The sequence below is a fragment of the Salmo salar genome, chromosome 02 (genome assembly GCF_965601325.2).
Source record: "Salmo salar chromosome 02, fSalSal1, whole genome shotgun sequence".
In the NCBI taxonomy this organism is placed as follows: domain Eukaryota; kingdom Metazoa; phylum Chordata; class Actinopteri; order Salmoniformes; family Salmonidae; genus Salmo; species Salmo salar.
In genome coordinates this window covers 7,401,576-7,419,809 of record NC_138292.1, presented here as the reverse complement: position 1 = coordinate 7,419,809, position 18,234 = coordinate 7,401,576, and the positions used below count along the sequence as shown (strand labels likewise).

The window sequence follows — 18,234 nt, the reverse complement described above, 5'->3', positions numbered from 1 at the left end:
AATATTTACATTGCTGTGACAGCTGTCCCATATATACATTTTGTTTTACCTGCTCCCATCTTTATAATTTCCCTTCAGGATAAAGACTCTGAGTGATAAATCAAAAGAGGCTAAAGTAAAGCAGAAACAGAGGTAAGGCAGGCATGTATCCATGGTGTCTCAGAGTTGGAGTGATAAATAAATATAAACTTTATTTTATTTTAACGTAACTGAGTGATGATCTAATATCAGGTTGACCTTTAAGATCATAATGAATAAAGACTATATGGACAGAGAGGACCTGATCTTAGATCAGCACTTTAAGGCGCTTTATGAATACGACCCAGGAGTACCAGTCAAATCATCAGACGCTTTATGAATACGGCCCAGGAGTACCAGTCAAATCATCCATTTACATCCACTTTCATTCTCTTATATCCTCTTCATAGTCTATTTCCCTTAATGACTCATTTCCTGTCTCTCAACAGACATGGACATCTGACACAGTTTTCTGCTGGAGTAGAACTGCTCAGTCGGTAGGTGTTGCTCTCATTGGATACGTCCAAATCAGAGCATTGGGCACTACTTTTGACCAGGCCCCACAGGTCTCTTTGGACCAGGCCCCACAGGGTCTAAATTAGTGCACAATATAGGGAATAGTGTGCCATTTGTGATGCAGACATTGAAACACTCAGTGGTCTGAATACATGTACAGTAGCATAATGTCAAGGGAAGAAAACACAAGGCCTTATTTGTTTCATTAGTTTCTTGTGTTTCGAAGGTACGAAGACACCTGGGTGACTCTCCACAGAAAAGCTAAAGATTGTGCGAAAGCTGGAGAGGTTTGTATGAACTGTAGCTCAATGTATTAATTAGACTTGCATTGAATTACGCATCAAGAATAATAATACATGGGAACATCTCACATTCTCTCTCTCATCTTCTCTCTCTCTCTCTCTCGCGTCTGTCTTCGCTCTCTCTCATCTTCTCTCTCGTCTATCTTTCTCTCTTGTCTTCTCTCGTCTTCTCTTTTCTCTCTCTCTGTATGTCTCTCTATCTCTCAGACAGTGGATGGAGAGGTGGTGATGCTGTCTGCACACTGGGAGAAGAGAAGAGCAGCAGTGGTGGAACTACAAGAACAACTACAGCAGATCCCAGGCTTCCTCACAGACCTGGAGACATGCACCAATCGCATCGGTGAGTGTGCACCATCACTATGTCTTGAGTTTAGATTCTTCACTCTTCTGCTCAAGTGTGTACTTGCACACTCTTTCTCGCATGGAAACTCTCCAGACAATGCTTACACCAAGTGCACACTTGGGGGGTAAAAGGGTGGAAAGACAGGACGTAGCCGACGTATCATAGACTGCACCAGGAAACCTTTAGGACCAGTCAACATATTATAGTCGAGAAATGTCACAATTCCCTGAATTACTGAATGTCATTGCCACTCTTTATTCTTTTTACATTTGGCCTTTTGTTGCCATTGTGTAGAATAGGTTGAGGTCAGAGGTGTTTATGACGGGCTGAGCTGTGTTCATCTTGAGAGAGCGGTGATACTGTAGGGCACCAGCTGGCATGGCCTGCCTGTTAACTGTGGAGCTTCAGCTGGCAGTGGGGTAATAACAGCTACTAGTGCCAACATGGTGAAGGGGGGGTAGGTAGGCAACAACAGAGACAATGGGAAGAGATGAAGCCGTTTTTACACATGGCTAGTTTGAAACACAACACGTTTATAGTCTAAGGAGACGGATCTGACATCAAATCTGACTTCAGAATCAGATTCCCAAGCCACCTCCGTAGGTAGCTTGAACTTCTTCCAGGTCATATACCATACAGCACGGAGTAGTCTTTGATACAGTCTGTAGTATTCCATGCATCGACCTATACTAGTATGTATCGGTCTTCTCTAAACAGGTCATATACCATACAGCACGGAGTAGTCTTTGATACAGTCTGTAGTATTCCATGCATCGACCTATACTAGTATGTATCGGTCTTCTCTAAACAGGTCATATACCATACAGCACGGAGTAGTCTTTGATACAGTCTGTAGTATTCCATGCATCGACCTATACTAGTATGTATCGGTCTTCTCTAAACAGGTCATATACCATACAGCACGGAGTAGTCTTTGATACAGTCTGTAGTATTCCATGCATCGACCTATACTAGTATGTATCAGTCTTCTCTAAACAGGTCATATACCATACAGCACGGAGTAGTCTTTGATACAGTCTGTAGTATTCCATGCATCGACCTATACTAGTATGTATCGGTCTTCTCTAAACAGGTCATATACCATACAGCACGGAGTAGTCTTTGATACAGTCTGTAGTATTCCATGCATCGACCTATACTAGTATGTATCAGTCTTCTCTAAACAGGTCATATACCATACAGCACGGAGTAGTCTTTGATACAGTCTGTAGTATTCCATGCATCGACCTATACTAGTATGTATCAGTCTTCTCTAAACAGGTCATATACCATACAGCACGGAGTAGTCTTTGATACAGTCTGTAGTATTCCATGCATCGACCTATACTAGTATGTATCAGTCTTCTCTAAACAGGTCATATACCATACAGCACGGAGTAGTCTTTGATACAGTCTGTAGTATTCCATGCATCGACCTATACTAGTATGTATCGGTCTTCTCTAAACAGGTCATATACCATACAGCACGGAGTAGTCTTTGATACAGTCTGTAGTATTCCATGCATCGACCTATACTAGTATGTATCGGTCTTCTCTAAACAGGTCATATACCATACAGCACGGAGTAGTCTTTGATACAGTCTGTAGTATTCCATGCATCGGCCTATACTAGTATGTATCGGTCTTCTCTAAATAGTTTCTAGTTTTGTACATTGTTCATGGAATTGGAACCCTCCTCCCCTGCCCTGTCTTGAATAGTCAGTAGTGACGGGGACTCCTCCCCTGCCCTGTCTTGAATAGTCAGTAGTGACGGAGACTCCTCCCCTGCCCTGTCTTGAATAGTCAGTAGTGACGGGGACTCCTCCCCTGCCCTGTCTTGAATAGTCAGTAGTGACGGGGACTCCTCCCCTGCCCTGTCTTGAATAGTCAGTAGTGACGGGGACTCCTCCCATGCCCTGTCTTGAATAGTCAGTAGTGACGGAGACTCCTCCCTTGCCCTGTCTTGAATAGTCAGTAGTGACGGGGACTCCTCCCCTGCCCTGTCTTGAATAGTCAGTAGTGACGGGGACTCCTCCCCTGCCCTGTCTTGAATAGTCAGTAGTGACGGGGACTCCTCCCCTGCCCTGTCTTGAATAGTCAGTAGTGACGGGGACTCCTCCCCTGCCCTGTCTTGAATAGTCAGTAGTGACGGGGACTCCTCCCCTGCCCTGTCTTGAATAGTCAGTAGTGACGGGGACTCCTCCCCTGCCCTGTCTTGAATAGTCAGTAGTGACGGGGACTCCTCCCCTACCCTGTCTTGAATAGTCAGTAGTGACGGGGACTCCTCCCCTGCCCTGTCTTGAATAGTCAGTAGTGACGGAGACTCCTCCCCTGCCCTGTCTTGAATAGTCAGTAGTGACGGGGACTCCTCCCCTGCCCTGTCTTGAATAGTCAGTAGTGACGGGGACTCCTCCCCTGCCCTGTCTTGAATAGTCAGTAGTGACGGGGACTCCTCCCCTGCCCTGTCTTGAATAGTCAGTAGTGACGGGGACTCCTCCCCTGCCCTGTCTTGAATAGTCTGTAGTGACGGAGACTCCTGCCCTGTCTTGAATAGTCAGTAGTGACGGGGACTCCTCCCCTGCCCTGTCTTGAATAGTCAGTAGTGACGGGGACTCCTCCCCTGCCCTGTCTTGAATAGTCAGTAGTGACGGGGACTCCTCCCCTGCCCTGTCTTGAATAGTCAGTAGTGACGGGGACTCCTCCCCTGCCCTGAATAGTCAGTAGTGACGGGGACTCCTCCCCTGCCCTGAATAGTCAGTAGTGACGGGGACTCCTCCCCTGCCCTGTCTTGAATAGTCAGTAGTGACGGGGACTCCTCCCCTGCCCTGTCTTGAATAGTCAGTAGTGACGGGGACTCCTCCCCTGCCCTGAATAGTCAGTAGTGACGGGGACTCCTGCCCTGTCTTGAATAGTCAGTAGTGACGGAGACTCCTCCCCTGCCCTGTCTTGAATAGTCAGTAGTGACCGAGACTCCTCCCCTGCCCTGTCTTGAATAGTCAGTAGTGACGGGGACTCCTCCCCTGCCCTGTCTTGAATAGTCAGTAGTGACGGAGACTCCTCCCCTGCCCTGTCTTGAATAGTCAGTAGTGACGGAGACTCCTCCCCTGCCCTGTCTTGAATAGTCAGTAGTGACGGGGACTCCTCCCCTGCCCTGTCTTGAATAGTCAGTAGTGACGGGGACTCCTCCCCTGCCCTGTCTTGAATAGTCAGTAGTGACGGAGACTCCTCCCCTGCCCTGTCTTGAATAGTCAGTAGTGACGGGGACTCCTCCCCTGCCCTGTCTTGAATAGTCAGTAGTGACGGAGACTCCTCCCCTGCCCTGTCTTGAATAGTCAGTAGTGACGGAGACTCCTCCCCTGCCCTGTCTTGAATAGTCAGTAGTGACGGGGACTCCTCCCCTGCCCTGTCTTGAATAGTCAGTAGTGACGGGGACTCCTCCCCTGCCCTGTCTTGAATAGTCAGTAGTGACGGGGACTCCTCCCCTGCCCTGTCTTGAATAGTCAGTAGTGACGGGGACTCCTCCCCTGCCCTGTCTTGAATAGTCAGTAGTGACGGGGACTCCTCCCCTGCCCTGTCTTGAATAGTCAGTAGTTACGGGGACTCCTCCCCTGCCCTGTCTTGAATAGTCAGTAGTTACGGGGACTCCTCCCCTGCCCTGTCTTGAATAGTCAGTAGTGACGGGGACTCCTCCCCTGCCCTGTCTTGAATAGTCAGTAGTGACGGGGACTCCTCCCCTGCCCTGTCTTGAATAGTCAGTAGTGACGGGGACTCCTCCCCTGCCCTGTCTTGAATAGTCAGTAGTGACGGGGACTCCTCCCCTGCCCTGTCTTGAATAGTCAGTAGTGATGGAGACTCCTCCCCTGCCCTGTCTTGAATAGTCAGTAGTGACGGGGACTCCTCCCCTGCCCTGTCTTGAATAGTCAGTAGTGACGGAGACTCCTCCCCTGCCCTGTCTTGAATAGTCAGTAGTGACGGAGACTCCTCCCCTGCCCTGTCTTGAATAGTCAGTAGTGACGGAGACTCCTCCCCTGCCCTGTCTTGAATAGTCAGTAGTGACGGAGACTCCTCCCCTGCCCTGTCTTGAATAGTCAGTAGTGACGGAGACTCCTCCCCTGCCCTGAATAGTCAGTAGTGACGGGGACTCCTCCCCTGCCCTGAATAGTCAGTAGTGACGGGGACTCTTCCCCTGCCCTGTCTTGAATAGTCAGTAGTGACGGGGACTCCTCCCCTGCCCTGTCTTGAATAGTCAGTAGTGACGGAGACTCCTCCCCTGCCCTGTCTTGAATAGTCAGTAGTGACGGAGACTCCTCCCCTGCCCTGTCTTGAATAGTCAGTAGTGACGGAGACTCCTCCCCTGCCCTGTCTTGAATAGTCAGTAGTGACGGAGACTCCTCCCCTGCCCTGTCTTGAATAGTCAGTAGTGACGGAGACTCCTCCCCTGCCCTGAATAGTCAGTAGTGACGGGGACTCCTCCCCTGCCCTGAATAGTCAGTAGTGACGGGGACTCTTCCCCTGCCCTGTCTTGAATAGTCAGTAGTGACGGGGACTCCTCCCCTGCCCTGTCTTGAATAGTCAGTAGTGACGGGGACTCCTCCCCTGCCCTGTCTTGAATAGTCAGTAGTGACGGAGACTCCTCCCCTGCCCTGTCTTGAATAGTCAGTAGTGACGGGGACTCCTCCCCTGCCCTGTCTTGAATAGTCAGTAGTGACGGGGACTCCTCCCCTGCCCTGTCTTGAATAGTCAGTAGTGACGGGGACTCCTCCCCTGCCCTGTCTTGAATAGTCAGTAGTGACGGAGACTCCTCCCCTGCCCTGTCTTGAATAGTCAGTAGTGACGGGGACTCCTCCCCTGCCCTGTCTTGAATAGTCAGTAGTGACGGGGACTCCTCCCCTGCCCTGTCTTGAATAGTCAGTAGTGACGGAGACTCCTCCCCTGCCCTGTCTTGAATAGTCAGTAGTGACGGAGACTCCTCCCCTGCCCTGTCTTGAATAGTCAGTAGTGACGGAGACTCCTCCCCTGCCCTGTCTTGAATAGTCAGTAGTGACGGAGACTCCTCCCCTGCCCTGTCTTGAATAGTCAGTAGTGACGGAGACTCCTCCCCTGCCCTGTCTTGAATAATCAGTAGTGACGGAGACTCCTCCCCTTCCCTGTCTTGAATAATCAGTAGTGACGGAGACTCCTCCCCTGCCCTGAATAGTCAGTAGTGACGGGGACTCCTCCCCTGCCCTGTCTTGAATAGTCAGTAGTGACGGGGACTCCTCCCCTGCCCTGTCTTGAATAGTCAGTAGTGACGGAGACTCCTCCCCTGCCCTGTCTTGAATAGTCAGTAGTGACGGAGACTCCTCCCCTGCCCTGTCTTGAATAGTCAGTAGTGACGGAGACTCCTCCCCTGCCCTGAATATTCAGTAGTGACGGGGACTCCTCCCCTGCCCTGAATAGTCAGTAGTGACGGGGACTCCTCCCCTGCCCTGAATAGTCAGTAGTGACGGGGACTCCTCCCCTGCCCTGTCTTGAATAGTCAGTAGTGACGGGGACTCCTCCCCTGCCCTGTCTTGAATAGTCAGTAGTGACGGAGACTCCTCCCCTGCCCTGTCTTGAATAGTCAGTAGTGACGGAGACTCCTCCCCTGCCCTGTCTTGAATAGTCAGTAGTGACGGAGACTCCTCCCCTGCCCTGTCTTGAATAGTCAGTAGTGACGGGGACTCCTCCCCTGCCCTGAATAGTCAGTAGTGACGGGGCTCCTCCCCTGCCCTCAATAGTCAGTAGTGATTGGGGCTCCTCCCCTGCCCTGTTTTGAATAGTCAGTAGTGACGGGGACTCCTCCCCTGCCCTGTTTTGAATAGTCAGTAGTGACGGGGACTCCTCCCCTGCCCTGTCTTGAATAGTCAGTAGTGACGGGGACTCCTCCCCTGCCCTGAATAGTCAGTAGTGACGGGGACTCCTCCCCTGCCCTGAATAGTCAGTAGTGACGGAGACTCCTCCCCTGCCCTGTCTTGAATAGTCAGTAGTGACGGGGACTCCTCCCCTGCCCTGAATAGTCAGTAGTGACGGAGATCCATCAGGATAATAATCTGTCTCTGTTGTAGTGGACCCTGTGATTGGTCACTGACCATAGGGTGTGTTGTCCTAATGCCATTGATTTCCTGCTGATTCGCCAGATGTCTCCAAGCCTGAGCCCAAAACTGCCAAGCCCAAAATCTGGACATTAGAGTACACAACCCTTAGATTTGTAGTTTAGTTTAACTCACTGTTCATCGCTGGTTGTGCTGTAATCCGTGTTAGATAGTAGTTGGACTGTTTAGAACTCTGAGGACTTTCATTCCATCATTCTAGAATGGGTGTCTCCTGTCTCAGCCAATGAGTTGCACATGATGTGAATTCTAGCGAGCACATGGGAAATTCCAGTATGAACAAACTGAGACGTGTGTTCTAGGAAGGTGAAAGAAGTTGAATAGAATTCAGTGGATCTTTAACTTTATTTGGAATATTTACATTTGTAAGATTTGTTCCTGCTCTGTATAGAGTTCCAGATAATGCCTCAAATATGGCACGTTTCCTTTTTAGTTGACTTTGACTTTGGACAGTGATAGTGGTTGGGCTCCCGAGTGGTACAGCGGTCTGAGGTGAGGTGAGGGTTTGGCCGTCATTGTAAATAAGAATTTGTTAACTGACTAACCTAGTTAAATAAAAATGTTATAAATAAATAAATAGTGCTCTAAGTACAAACAGTTTCCCTATATGACCACCAGATGCCAGTGTTCACTTGTGTTTTAGTAGTGTAGTGAATAATAGTTCCTTCCTTTTGTCTTTTATTGGAATTATTCACATGATAATATTATACAGACTCTGGCGACAGTCTCCCAGCAGCGGTTATAGACACGCGACAGTCTCCCAGCAGCGGTTATAGACACGCGACAGTCTCCCAGCAGCGGTTATAGACACGCGACAGTCTCCCAGCAGCGGTTATACAGACTCTGGCGACAGTCTCCCAGCAGCGGTTATACAGACACTGGCGACAGTCTCCCAGCAGCGGTTATAGACACGCGACAGTCTCCCAGCAGCGGTTATAGACACGCGACAGTCTCCCAGCAGCGGTTATAGACACGCGACAGTCTCCCAGCAGCGGTTATACAGACTCTGGCGACAGTCTCCCAGCAGCGGTTATACAGACTCTGGCGACAGTCTCCCAGCAGCGGTTATACAGACTCTGGCGACAGTCTCCCAGCAGCGGTTATAGACACGCGACAGTCTCCCAGCAGCGGTTATACAGACGCGCAACAGTCTCCCTGCAGCAGATGGACAGACTGGCAACAGTCTCCCAGCAGCAGATGGACAGACTGGCAACAGTCTCCCAGCAGCGGTTATACAGACTCTGGCGACAGTCTCCCAGCAGCGGTTATACAGACTCTGGCGACAGTCTCCCAGCAGCGGTTATACAGACTCTGGCGACAGTCTCCCAGCAGCGGTTATACAGACTCTGGCGACAGTCTCCCAGCAGCGGTTATAGACACGCGACAGTCTCCCAGCAGCGGTTATACAGACGCGCAACAGTCTCCCTGCAGCAGATGGACAGACTGGCAACAGTCTCCCAGCAGCAGATGGACAGACTGGCAACAGTCTCCCAGCAGCAGATGGACAGACTGGCAACAGTCTCCCAGCAGCAGATGGACAGACTGGCAACAGTCTCCCAGCAGCAGATGGACAGACTGGCAACAGTCTCCCAGCAGCAGATGGACAGACTGGCAACAGTCTCCCAGCAGCAGATGGACAGACTGGCAACAGTCTCCCAGCAGCAGATGGACAGACTGGCAACAGTCTCCCAGCAGCAGATGGACAGACACAACAATGAGATAAAGCTTCACAGCACAATGATGTTGTCATGACAATAGTTCCATCAGGTAGCCTAGCAGTAAAAAGCGTTGGGTCATTAACTGAAAGGTTGCTGGTTTCAATCTGCCGATGTGCCCTTGAGCAATGCACTTAACCCTAATAGCTGCTGTAGGTCACTCTGGGTGACTAAAATAACTAAATGTAACATGTTCCCTCTGCCACATACAGCCCACCTGGAGGCGGACTTTGAGGAGCTGGAGAGCCGGCTGATGTACCTGGACAACCTGTGTGGTCAGTGTGAGCAGCAGCGCTTCAGACACTTCCAGGTCCTGCAGCTGGAGAACTACAAGAAGAAAAAGAGGTATGTTTTCCGTTCTCTCTGACCTCAGGATTTTACAACATAATAACATTGTGGTAATTCGTCCTGGCTGATACTCCACTTAATTAGACAACCATCCGCCAACTTTATATCCCTGAATTATTGTCTGATATAAAAACAGGTTCACCACTTGATGCACCACTGTGCTGCGTCCAGATGGATGTTTCAGTATTATAGCATCATATCATACCGCCCCAGGCAAAACAACACTAACATTACATTTCTGATAGTCCTGGGCTATCTATCTATCAGATGTTTTATGGTGGATATCTCTATTTAGTTCAACAGCAACATTCCTCTGTAGAAAAGCCTTTACAACAATCTTCCATCAGCATTGTCCTCTTATCTGTAATGTTGGATTCTTTTCCTGTACGCCTTGAGGTTCTCGTTACGGTGTGATGCTGCCTGACGGTTTACCTATATGCACAAAGCTGCTTCTTCAATTCCACTGTTGTTGTGCCGTCAAACTGACAGGTCTATTTGATCACATGTCCACTAGACGAGAGTCATCATTTTAAGTGCCCAGTGCAGGTCTTCATTTGTAAATGCTGGAACAAAAAGTGAGTGTTAGCGTGGGCTGACCTGGGGAGTTCTGGGGTAGCAGAATAATTCACCTTTATAATAAAGCATTGCATGCACATCACCGCATTTGCGTATTGTCATAGAGCAGTAGAGTAGAGACACTTACAGACGTTGCACACATGGGGACCATTTTTAGTAGCCCAGGGTCTGGGGAAGATGTTGGCCTTTTATAAACACATTACATGAAATTCTACGTCTTTTTACATGACTGGAGACTTTGACAGAATCTTGTTTTTATACAGCACAAATGATGGAAACGGCAGGCTACTATGACACTGACAAACTGAGAATCAGAGATCAATAAAAACCTCCGTGTCTTGAATCCATCACTAGCCCAGGCCTAGGTGTGTGGAGACATGTTGAAGGTTACAATATGAGGAGAAAATTATAGTCCTTTTTTTATGTAACCTTTTATTTAACTAGGCAAGTCAGTTAAGAACAAAATTCTTATTTACAATGACGGTCTACACCGGCCAAACCTGGACGACGCTGGGCCAATTGTGCGCCATCCTATGGGACTCCCAATCACGACCGGATGTGATACAGCCTGGATTCGAACCAGGGACTGTAGTGATGCCGCTTGCACTGAGATGTAGTGCCTTAGACCGCTGCATCACTCGGGAGCCCAGTTTCACTGAATCACTCACTGATGAGCAGCTCACTCTCTGGTGATTGACGACGCGCTCGTGCCAAAAGCTTCTCTCTCTTTTGTAAAACAATATTTGGAAGTTGATCTAATATGTTGGTAGCCTACAGAGTGTTTTCAGCAGGAGCCATTTGCTTTCCAAACTGTGTTTTCCCGCGATTGTATTTGAAATATTGCGAAATGCCTGTTTTGTCTGGGTGCTGTGTTCTCACTGACAGGTTTGCCGTTCCCGACTGTAGGCTACAATCCACAGCTATTGGTCCTCTGTGTCTTTGTCCTGGTGTAGTATTCTGAATTATTACATTTAACATTACATTACATTTTCTGAACAGACAGCAGTAATTCTATAACTTTGGCAAATGTATTTCCATTAATCAGGGGTGCTGCAGTTCGTTCAGAACCCTTCGCGTGGCTATGATCTATAAGGAAATAAATGATGAAGTGCAACGCTGGAGAGATGAGAGTTGCAGGCTCATGTCGAGTAGAGAGAGCGAGATAACAACTAGAAGGAGATTCACTTTCAATGATTTATGTGAGACATAATGAAGCGCTTCTCACACCGCCGCCGCCACGTGTTGGTCTCAAACGGGTTACAATGTTGCACAAACCGTAAACCCGGACCGGCCCAACCCAAATCAACTCTTTACAATCTACTTTTATACATTACGTTTTTTGTGGGGGCAGGAGAATGAACTGAGGCAACTCGAATTAACTTTGATCGGCTTTTATTAGAATGTTTACATTGCAAAATGATTTGTCATGCCTGGAGAGGTACCGGATCCGGCCAAATAGGTTCCGGAACAAAACAGTCGAAAACGAGGAGGTGCCGGATCCTGATCCGGCTCAAATTAAGCACTGGCCCAATGTCATCTGTTGAAAGGAAACCAACATGCCTGTTATTCATGTCGGACCTTGGCATTATAGTGCTTATAGTCGTCCAGGTTTGGCCGGGGTAGGCCGTCATGGTAAATAAGAATTTGTTCTTAACTGACTTGCCTAGTTAAAGGTTATATCAAATAAAAAAAGATTTGTTTTTAGTTGTACTTTGCCATTAAACAGGCTCCTATAGCCCTGGCTGTTAAGTGATGTGTAAACCCAGGCAGCTGAAAGACTTTGTTTCTGGCCTTGATTCACAGATGGAAGGTTATTGTTAATCTGGGGGTATAGACTAGAGGAGAGGAGCTGATGGGAGGTTATTGTTAACCTCTTACATCTAGACGTTCCGCTAGCGGAACACCACTCCAATATCCAATGATTGGGCGTGGCGCGAAATACAAACTCCTCGAAAATCCGAAAACTTCAATTTTTTAAACATATGACTATTTTACACAATTTTAAAGACAAGACTCTCCTTTATCTAAACACACTGTCCGATTTCAAAAAGGCTTTACAATGAAAGCAAAACATTAGATTATATCAGCAGAGTACCCAGCCAGAAATAATCAGACACCCATTTTTCAAGCTAGCATATAATGTCACAAAAACCAAAACCACAGCTAAATGCAGCACTAACCTTTGATCTTCATCAGATGACACTCCTAGGACATTATGTTATACAATACATGCATGTTTTGTTCAATCAAGTACATATTTATATCAGAAACCAGCTTTTTACATTAGCATGTGACGTTCAGAACTAGCATTCCCACCGAACACTTCCGGTGAATTTACTAAATTACTCACGATAAACGTTCACAAAAACATAACAATTATTTTAAGAATTATAGATACAGAACTCCTTTAGGCAATCGCGGTGTCCGATTTTAAAATAGCTTTTCGGTGAAAGCACATTTTGCAATATTCTGAGTAGATAGCTCGCCATCACGGGCTAGCTAATTTGACACCCACCAAGTTTGGTACTCACCAAACTCAGATTTACTATAAGAAAAATTGGATTACCTTTGCTGTTCTTCGTCAGAATGCACTCCCAGGACTTCTACTTCAATAACAAATGTTGGTTTGGTTCCAAATAATCCATAGTTATATCCAAATAGCGGCGTTTTGTTCGTGCGTTCAAGACACTATCCGAAGGGTGACGCGCGGACGCGTATCGTGACAAAATATTCCATTACCGTACTTCGAAGCATGTCAAACGCTGTTTAAAATCCATTTTTATGCGATTTTTCTCGTAAAATAGCGATAATATTCCCACCGGGAAACCCTGTTTTCGTTCAAAGACTCAAAGTTGAAAATGGAGTCGTCTCGTGCACGCTCGCACCCATCTCATTGTTCTCACATCGACCACTTACCAAATGCGCTACTGTTTTTCAGCCAGAGACTGCGAAGTCATCATTCAACGTTCTGGCGCCTTCTGAGAGCCTATGGGAGCCTTAGAAAATGTCACGTTACAGCAGAGATCCTTTGTTTTGGATAGAGATGACAAAGAAGGCCAAGAAATGGTCAGACAGGGTACTTCCTGTACAGAATCTTCTCAGGTTTTGGCCTGCCATTTGAGTTCTGTTACACTCACAGACACCATTCAAACAGTTTCAGAAACTTTGGAGTGTTTTATATCCAAAGCTACTAATTATATGCATGTTCTAGTTTCTGGGCAGGAGTAATAATCAGATTAAATCGGGTACGTTTTTTTAATCCGGCCGTGAAAATTCTGCCCCCTATCCATAACAAGTTAATCTGAGGGTATAGACTAGAGAGGAGCTGAACTCTGCTGTATCTGAATGAAGTTTTAGAATGAGCATCATGTAATTATGGACTCACTGTAGCAGCACTTTGCAGTTGTTGTTAAATGAAAAGCATGTTACAATTGAAATGTCTTACTGTTATTTCTGGTCCTACAGTTTGTCTTCATAGATAGTCAAGGAACAAGCTGTAAAGACTCTGAACTGGCACAGAGCGTGAGTGACAATAGTGAAAAGACTGCTTCTAACAGTTGTTCCTCTTTTCCTTCACAGGAAAGAGCTGGAGTCTCTCAAAGGTAAGAACCCCTCTAAACAGAACGGTATTCTGTACAGTCAGTAAGGTCCCCCTCTAAACAGAACGGTATTCTGTACAGTCAGTAAGGTCCCCTCTAAACATAACAGTATTCTGTACAGTCAGTAAGATCCCCCTCTAAACAGAACAGTATTCTGTACAGTCAGTAAGGTCCCCTCTAAACAGAACGGTATTCTGTACAGTCAGTAAGAACCCCTCTAAACAGAACGGTATTCTGTACAGTCAGTAAGATCCCCCTCTAAACAGAACGGTATTCTGTACAGTCAGTAAGGTCCCCCTCTAAACATAACAGTATTCTGTACAGTCAGTAAGAACCCCCTCTAAACAGAACGGTATTCTGTACAGTCAGTAAGGTCCCCTCTAAACAGAACGGTATTCTGTACAGTCAGTAAGAACCCCTCTAAACAGAACAGTATTCTGTACAGTCAGTAAGGTCCCCTCTAAACAGAACAGTATTCTGTACAGTCAGTAAGATCCCCCTCTAAACAGAACGGTATTCTGTACAGTCAGTAAGATCCCCCTCTAAACAGAACAGTATTCTGTACAGTCAGTAAGAACCCCTCTAAACAGAACGGTATTCTGTACAGTCAGTAAGATCCCCCTCTAAACAGAACGGTATTCTGTACAGTCAGTAAGGTCCCCTCTAAACAGAACGGTATTCTGTACAGTCAGTAAGAACCCCTCTAAACAGAACAGTATTCTGTACAGTCAGTAAGATCCCCTCTAAACAGAACAGTATTCTGTACAGTCAGTAAGGTCCCCTCTAAACAGAACGGTATTCTGTACAGTCAGTAAGGTCCCCTCTAAACAGAACGGTATTCTGTACAGTCAGTAAGGTCCCCTCTAAACATAACGGTATTCTGTACGGTCAGTAAGGTCCCCCTCTAAACAGAACAGTATTCTGTACAGTCAGTAAGATCCCCCTCTAAACAGAACAGTATTCTGTACAGTCAGTAAGATCCCCCTCTAAACAGAACAGTATTCTGTACAGTCAGTAAGATCCCCTCTAAACAGAACGGTATTCTGTACAGTCAGTAAGGTCCCCCTCTAAACAGAACGGTATTCTGTACAGTCAGTAAGGTCCCCCTCTAAACAGAACAGTATTCTGTACAGTCAGTAAGGTCCCCCTCTAAACAGAACAGTATTCTGTACGGTCAGTAAGGTCCCCTCTAAACAGAACGGTATTCTGTACGGTCCCCTCTAAACAGAACGGTATTCTGTACAGTCAGTAAGGTCCCCTCTAAACAGAACAGTATTCTGTACAGTCAGTAAGATCCCCTCTAAACAGAACAGTATTCTGTACAGTCAGTAAGGTCCCCTCTAAACAGAACAGTATTCTGTACAGTCAGTAAGGTCCCCCTCTAAACAGAACGGTATTCTGTACAGTCAGTAAGGTCCCCTCTAAACAGAACAGTATTCTGTACAGTCAGTAAGATCCCCCTCTAAACAGAACGGTATTCTGTACAGTCAGTAAGGTCCCCTCTAAACAGAACAGTATTCTGTACAGTCAGTAAGGTCCCCTCTAAACAGAACAGTATTCTGTACGGTCAGTAAGGTCCCCTCTAAACAGAACAGTATTCTGTACAGTCAGTAAGATCCCCTCTAAACAGAACAGTATTCTGTACAGTCAGTAAGGTCCCCTCTAAACAGAACAGTATTCTGTACAGTCAGTAAGGTCCCCTCTAAACAGAACAGTATTCTGTACAGTCAGTAAGGTCCCCTCTAAACAGAACAGTATTCTGTACAGTCAGTAAGGTCCCCTCTAAACAGAACAGTATTCTGTACGGTCAGTAAGATCCCCTCTAAACAGAACAGTATTCTGTACAGTCAGTAAGGTCCCCTCTAAACAGAACGGTATTCTGTACAGTCAGTAAGATCCCCCTCTAAACAGAACGGTATTCTGTACAGTCAGTAAGGTCCCCTCTAAACAGAACGGTATTCTGTACAGTCAGTAAGAACCCCTCTAAACAGAACAGTATTCTGTACAGTCAGTAAGATCCCCTCTAAACAGAACAGTATTCTGTACAGTCAGTAAGGTCCCCTCTAAACAGAACAGTATTCTGTACAGTCAGTAAGGTCCCCTCTAAACAGAACGGTATTCTGTACAGTCAGTAAGGTCCCCTCTAAACATAACGGTATTCTGTACGGTCAGTAAGGTCCCCTCTAAACAGAACAGTATTCTGTACAGTCAGTAAGATCCCCCTCTAAACAGAACAGTATTCTGTACAGTCAGTAAGATCCCCCTCTAAACAGAACAGTATTCTGTACAGTCAGTAAGATCCCCTCTAAACAGAACGGTATTCTGTACAGTCAGTAAGGTCCCCCTCTAAACAGAACGGTATTCTGTACAGTCAGTAAGGTCCCCCTCTAAACAGAACAGTATTCTGTACGGTCAGTAAGGTCCCCTCTAAACAGAACGGTATTCTGTACAGTCAGTAAGGTCCCCCTCTAAACAGAACAGTATTCTGTACAGTCAGTAAGGTCCCCCTCTAAACAGAACAGTATTCTGTACGGTCAGTAAGGTCCCCTCTAAACAGAACGGTATTCTGTACGGTCCCCTCTAAACAGAACGGTATTCTGTACAGTCAGTAAGGTCCCCTCTAAACAGAACAGTATTCTGTACAGTCAGTAAGATCCCCTCTAAACAGAACAGTATTCTGTACAGTCAGTAAGGTCCCCTCTAAACAGAACAGTATTCTGTACAGTCAGTAAGGTCCCCCTCTAAACAGAACGGTATTCTGTACAGTCAGTAAGGTCCCCTCTAAACAGAACAGTATTCTGTACAGTCAGTAAGATCCCCCTCTAAACAGAACGGTATTCTGTACAGTCAGTAAGGTCCCCTCTAAACAGAACAGTATTCTGTACAGTCAGTAAGGTCCCCTCTAAACAGAACAGTATTCTGTACGGTCAGTAAGATCCCCTCTAAACAGAACAGTATTCTGTACAGTCAGTAAGATCCCCTCTAAACAGAACAGTATTCTGTACAGTCAGTAAGGTCCCCTCTAAACAGAACAGTATTCTGTACAGTCAGTAAGGTCCCCTCTAAACAGAACAGTATTCTGTACAGTCAGTAAGGTCCCCTCTAAACAGAACAGTATTCTGTACAGTCAGTAAGGTCCCCTCTAAACAGAACAGTATTCTGTACGGTCAGTAAGATCCCCTCTAAACAGAACAGTATTCTGTACAGTCAGTAAGGTCCCCTCTAAACAGAACGGTATTCTGTACAGTCAGTAAGATCCCCCTCTAAACATAACAGTATTCTGTACAGTCAGTAAGAACCCCTCTAAACAGAACGGTATTGTCAGTAAGATGTCCTGTAAACATGCAGCCTATAAAATCATAGCTGCAGCCTATATTGTAAATGCTATAGTAGGATTTTGTGAAAAGCCTGTTTTCTTTTTATGATAATTTCAGTTTCACATCGTCTCCAGGATATCTTCATGATGTCTTGAGGCTTGGGAAATGAACATGGCAGTAGCCGTATCTGTCGTTTCAGCTTTCACTCAGAGTTTTTCCCCACATCTGATGTGTAATTGGTCTCCTAGACCCCAGTTAACATCAAACAGCATGTTGGGTTGTTCCAGTCATTATTTCCAAGCTAGACATGAATTCACCTCGGAGGGCGTCTTTGAGAGAGCAGATAGAATCCCTTTGGCACAAGCTGCGTCACATTAACCTCTACGTCATAATGAACCTCTCAGCACATCTATCCTGGTCCTGGAAGGAGTCTTCATGCTACAGAGCAACATTACTTCACCTCCCTTTTTACTTCCTACCGGATCATAATATGATGGATCTCCACTAAAAGGGCCTGTCACTCTCGCTAAATGGGATGCAGGTCAATTCAAGACAGAACTCCCAGTTTGTAGCGGTTTTGTGTGTGTGACAGGCGTTGTGAATCAGACGTCCTCTGGCAGACAGACCTGAAAGAGAACATCATCATGACTGTGGTTTTGTGTGTGTGACAGGCGTTGTGAATCAGACGTCCTCTGGCAGACAGACCTGAAAGAGAACATCATCATGACTGTGGTTTTGCTCAACATCTCAACGTAATTGATGTGCTCGCTCATTAGTTTAATGACATCATAACGTGAACCCCCCAGGGAATAAAACGTTTCACAGCTTTATACACAGTATCTTCACAGAATAGCTAGTTGTGACGTCATGGAAGAGAACATGATGAGATTCCCTTGTTGGCGGCAGATTACGGGCTCCCAGGTGCATCCCAAAGGGCACCCTGTTCTCTATATAGTGCACTGCTTTTGACCAGAGGTCCTGGTCGTTCACTAAATAGGGAATAGTGTCATTTGGGACGCAGACACAGTGAGAGTCAGGGAGGGGAGGAGAGATGGATCAACCTGACTGAAGCTCTGCCTGACAGTGATGTGTCCAGAAAAGAGTTTGATGCTAGAAGCTTCATGCTGTCCAGTGTCTATAATGAATCATTCATGAGCCATTCAATAACCACTTTAGTTGTGTGTGTGTGTGTGTGTGTGTGTGTGTGTGTGTGTGTGTGGTACCAGAAAAGAGAATAGCGATTTGGATGTTGCTATGCAGAGTTGCATTCTCAGGATATGAATAATGGAAGGTGGTTAATGAGTGTATCTGTTGTGGTCTTTTAAACAGGTAGGCTGTTCTCTGTAAAATATTATTGTCCATGGATATT

At 46.4% G+C, this 18,234-nt stretch overlaps 1 protein-coding gene across 1 annotated transcript in view; it reads left to right on the top strand.

Annotated features, from left to right (window-relative positions):
• dtbp1 (Dysbindin) overlaps positions 1-18,234 on the top strand; it is a 37,832-nt gene that overhangs the window by 764 nt on the left and 18,834 nt on the right. Inside the window, exons 2-7 of the mRNA NM_001140605.1 lie at positions 79-132; positions 468-515; positions 761-821; positions 1,044-1,176; positions 9,238-9,370; positions 13,529-13,551. Coding sequence (NP_001134077.1) covers positions 79-132; positions 468-515; positions 761-821; positions 1,044-1,176; positions 9,238-9,370; positions 13,529-13,551 — 452 coding nt within the window. The remainder of the gene's footprint in view (positions 1-78; positions 133-467; positions 516-760; positions 822-1,043; positions 1,177-9,237; positions 9,371-13,528; positions 13,552-18,234) is intronic.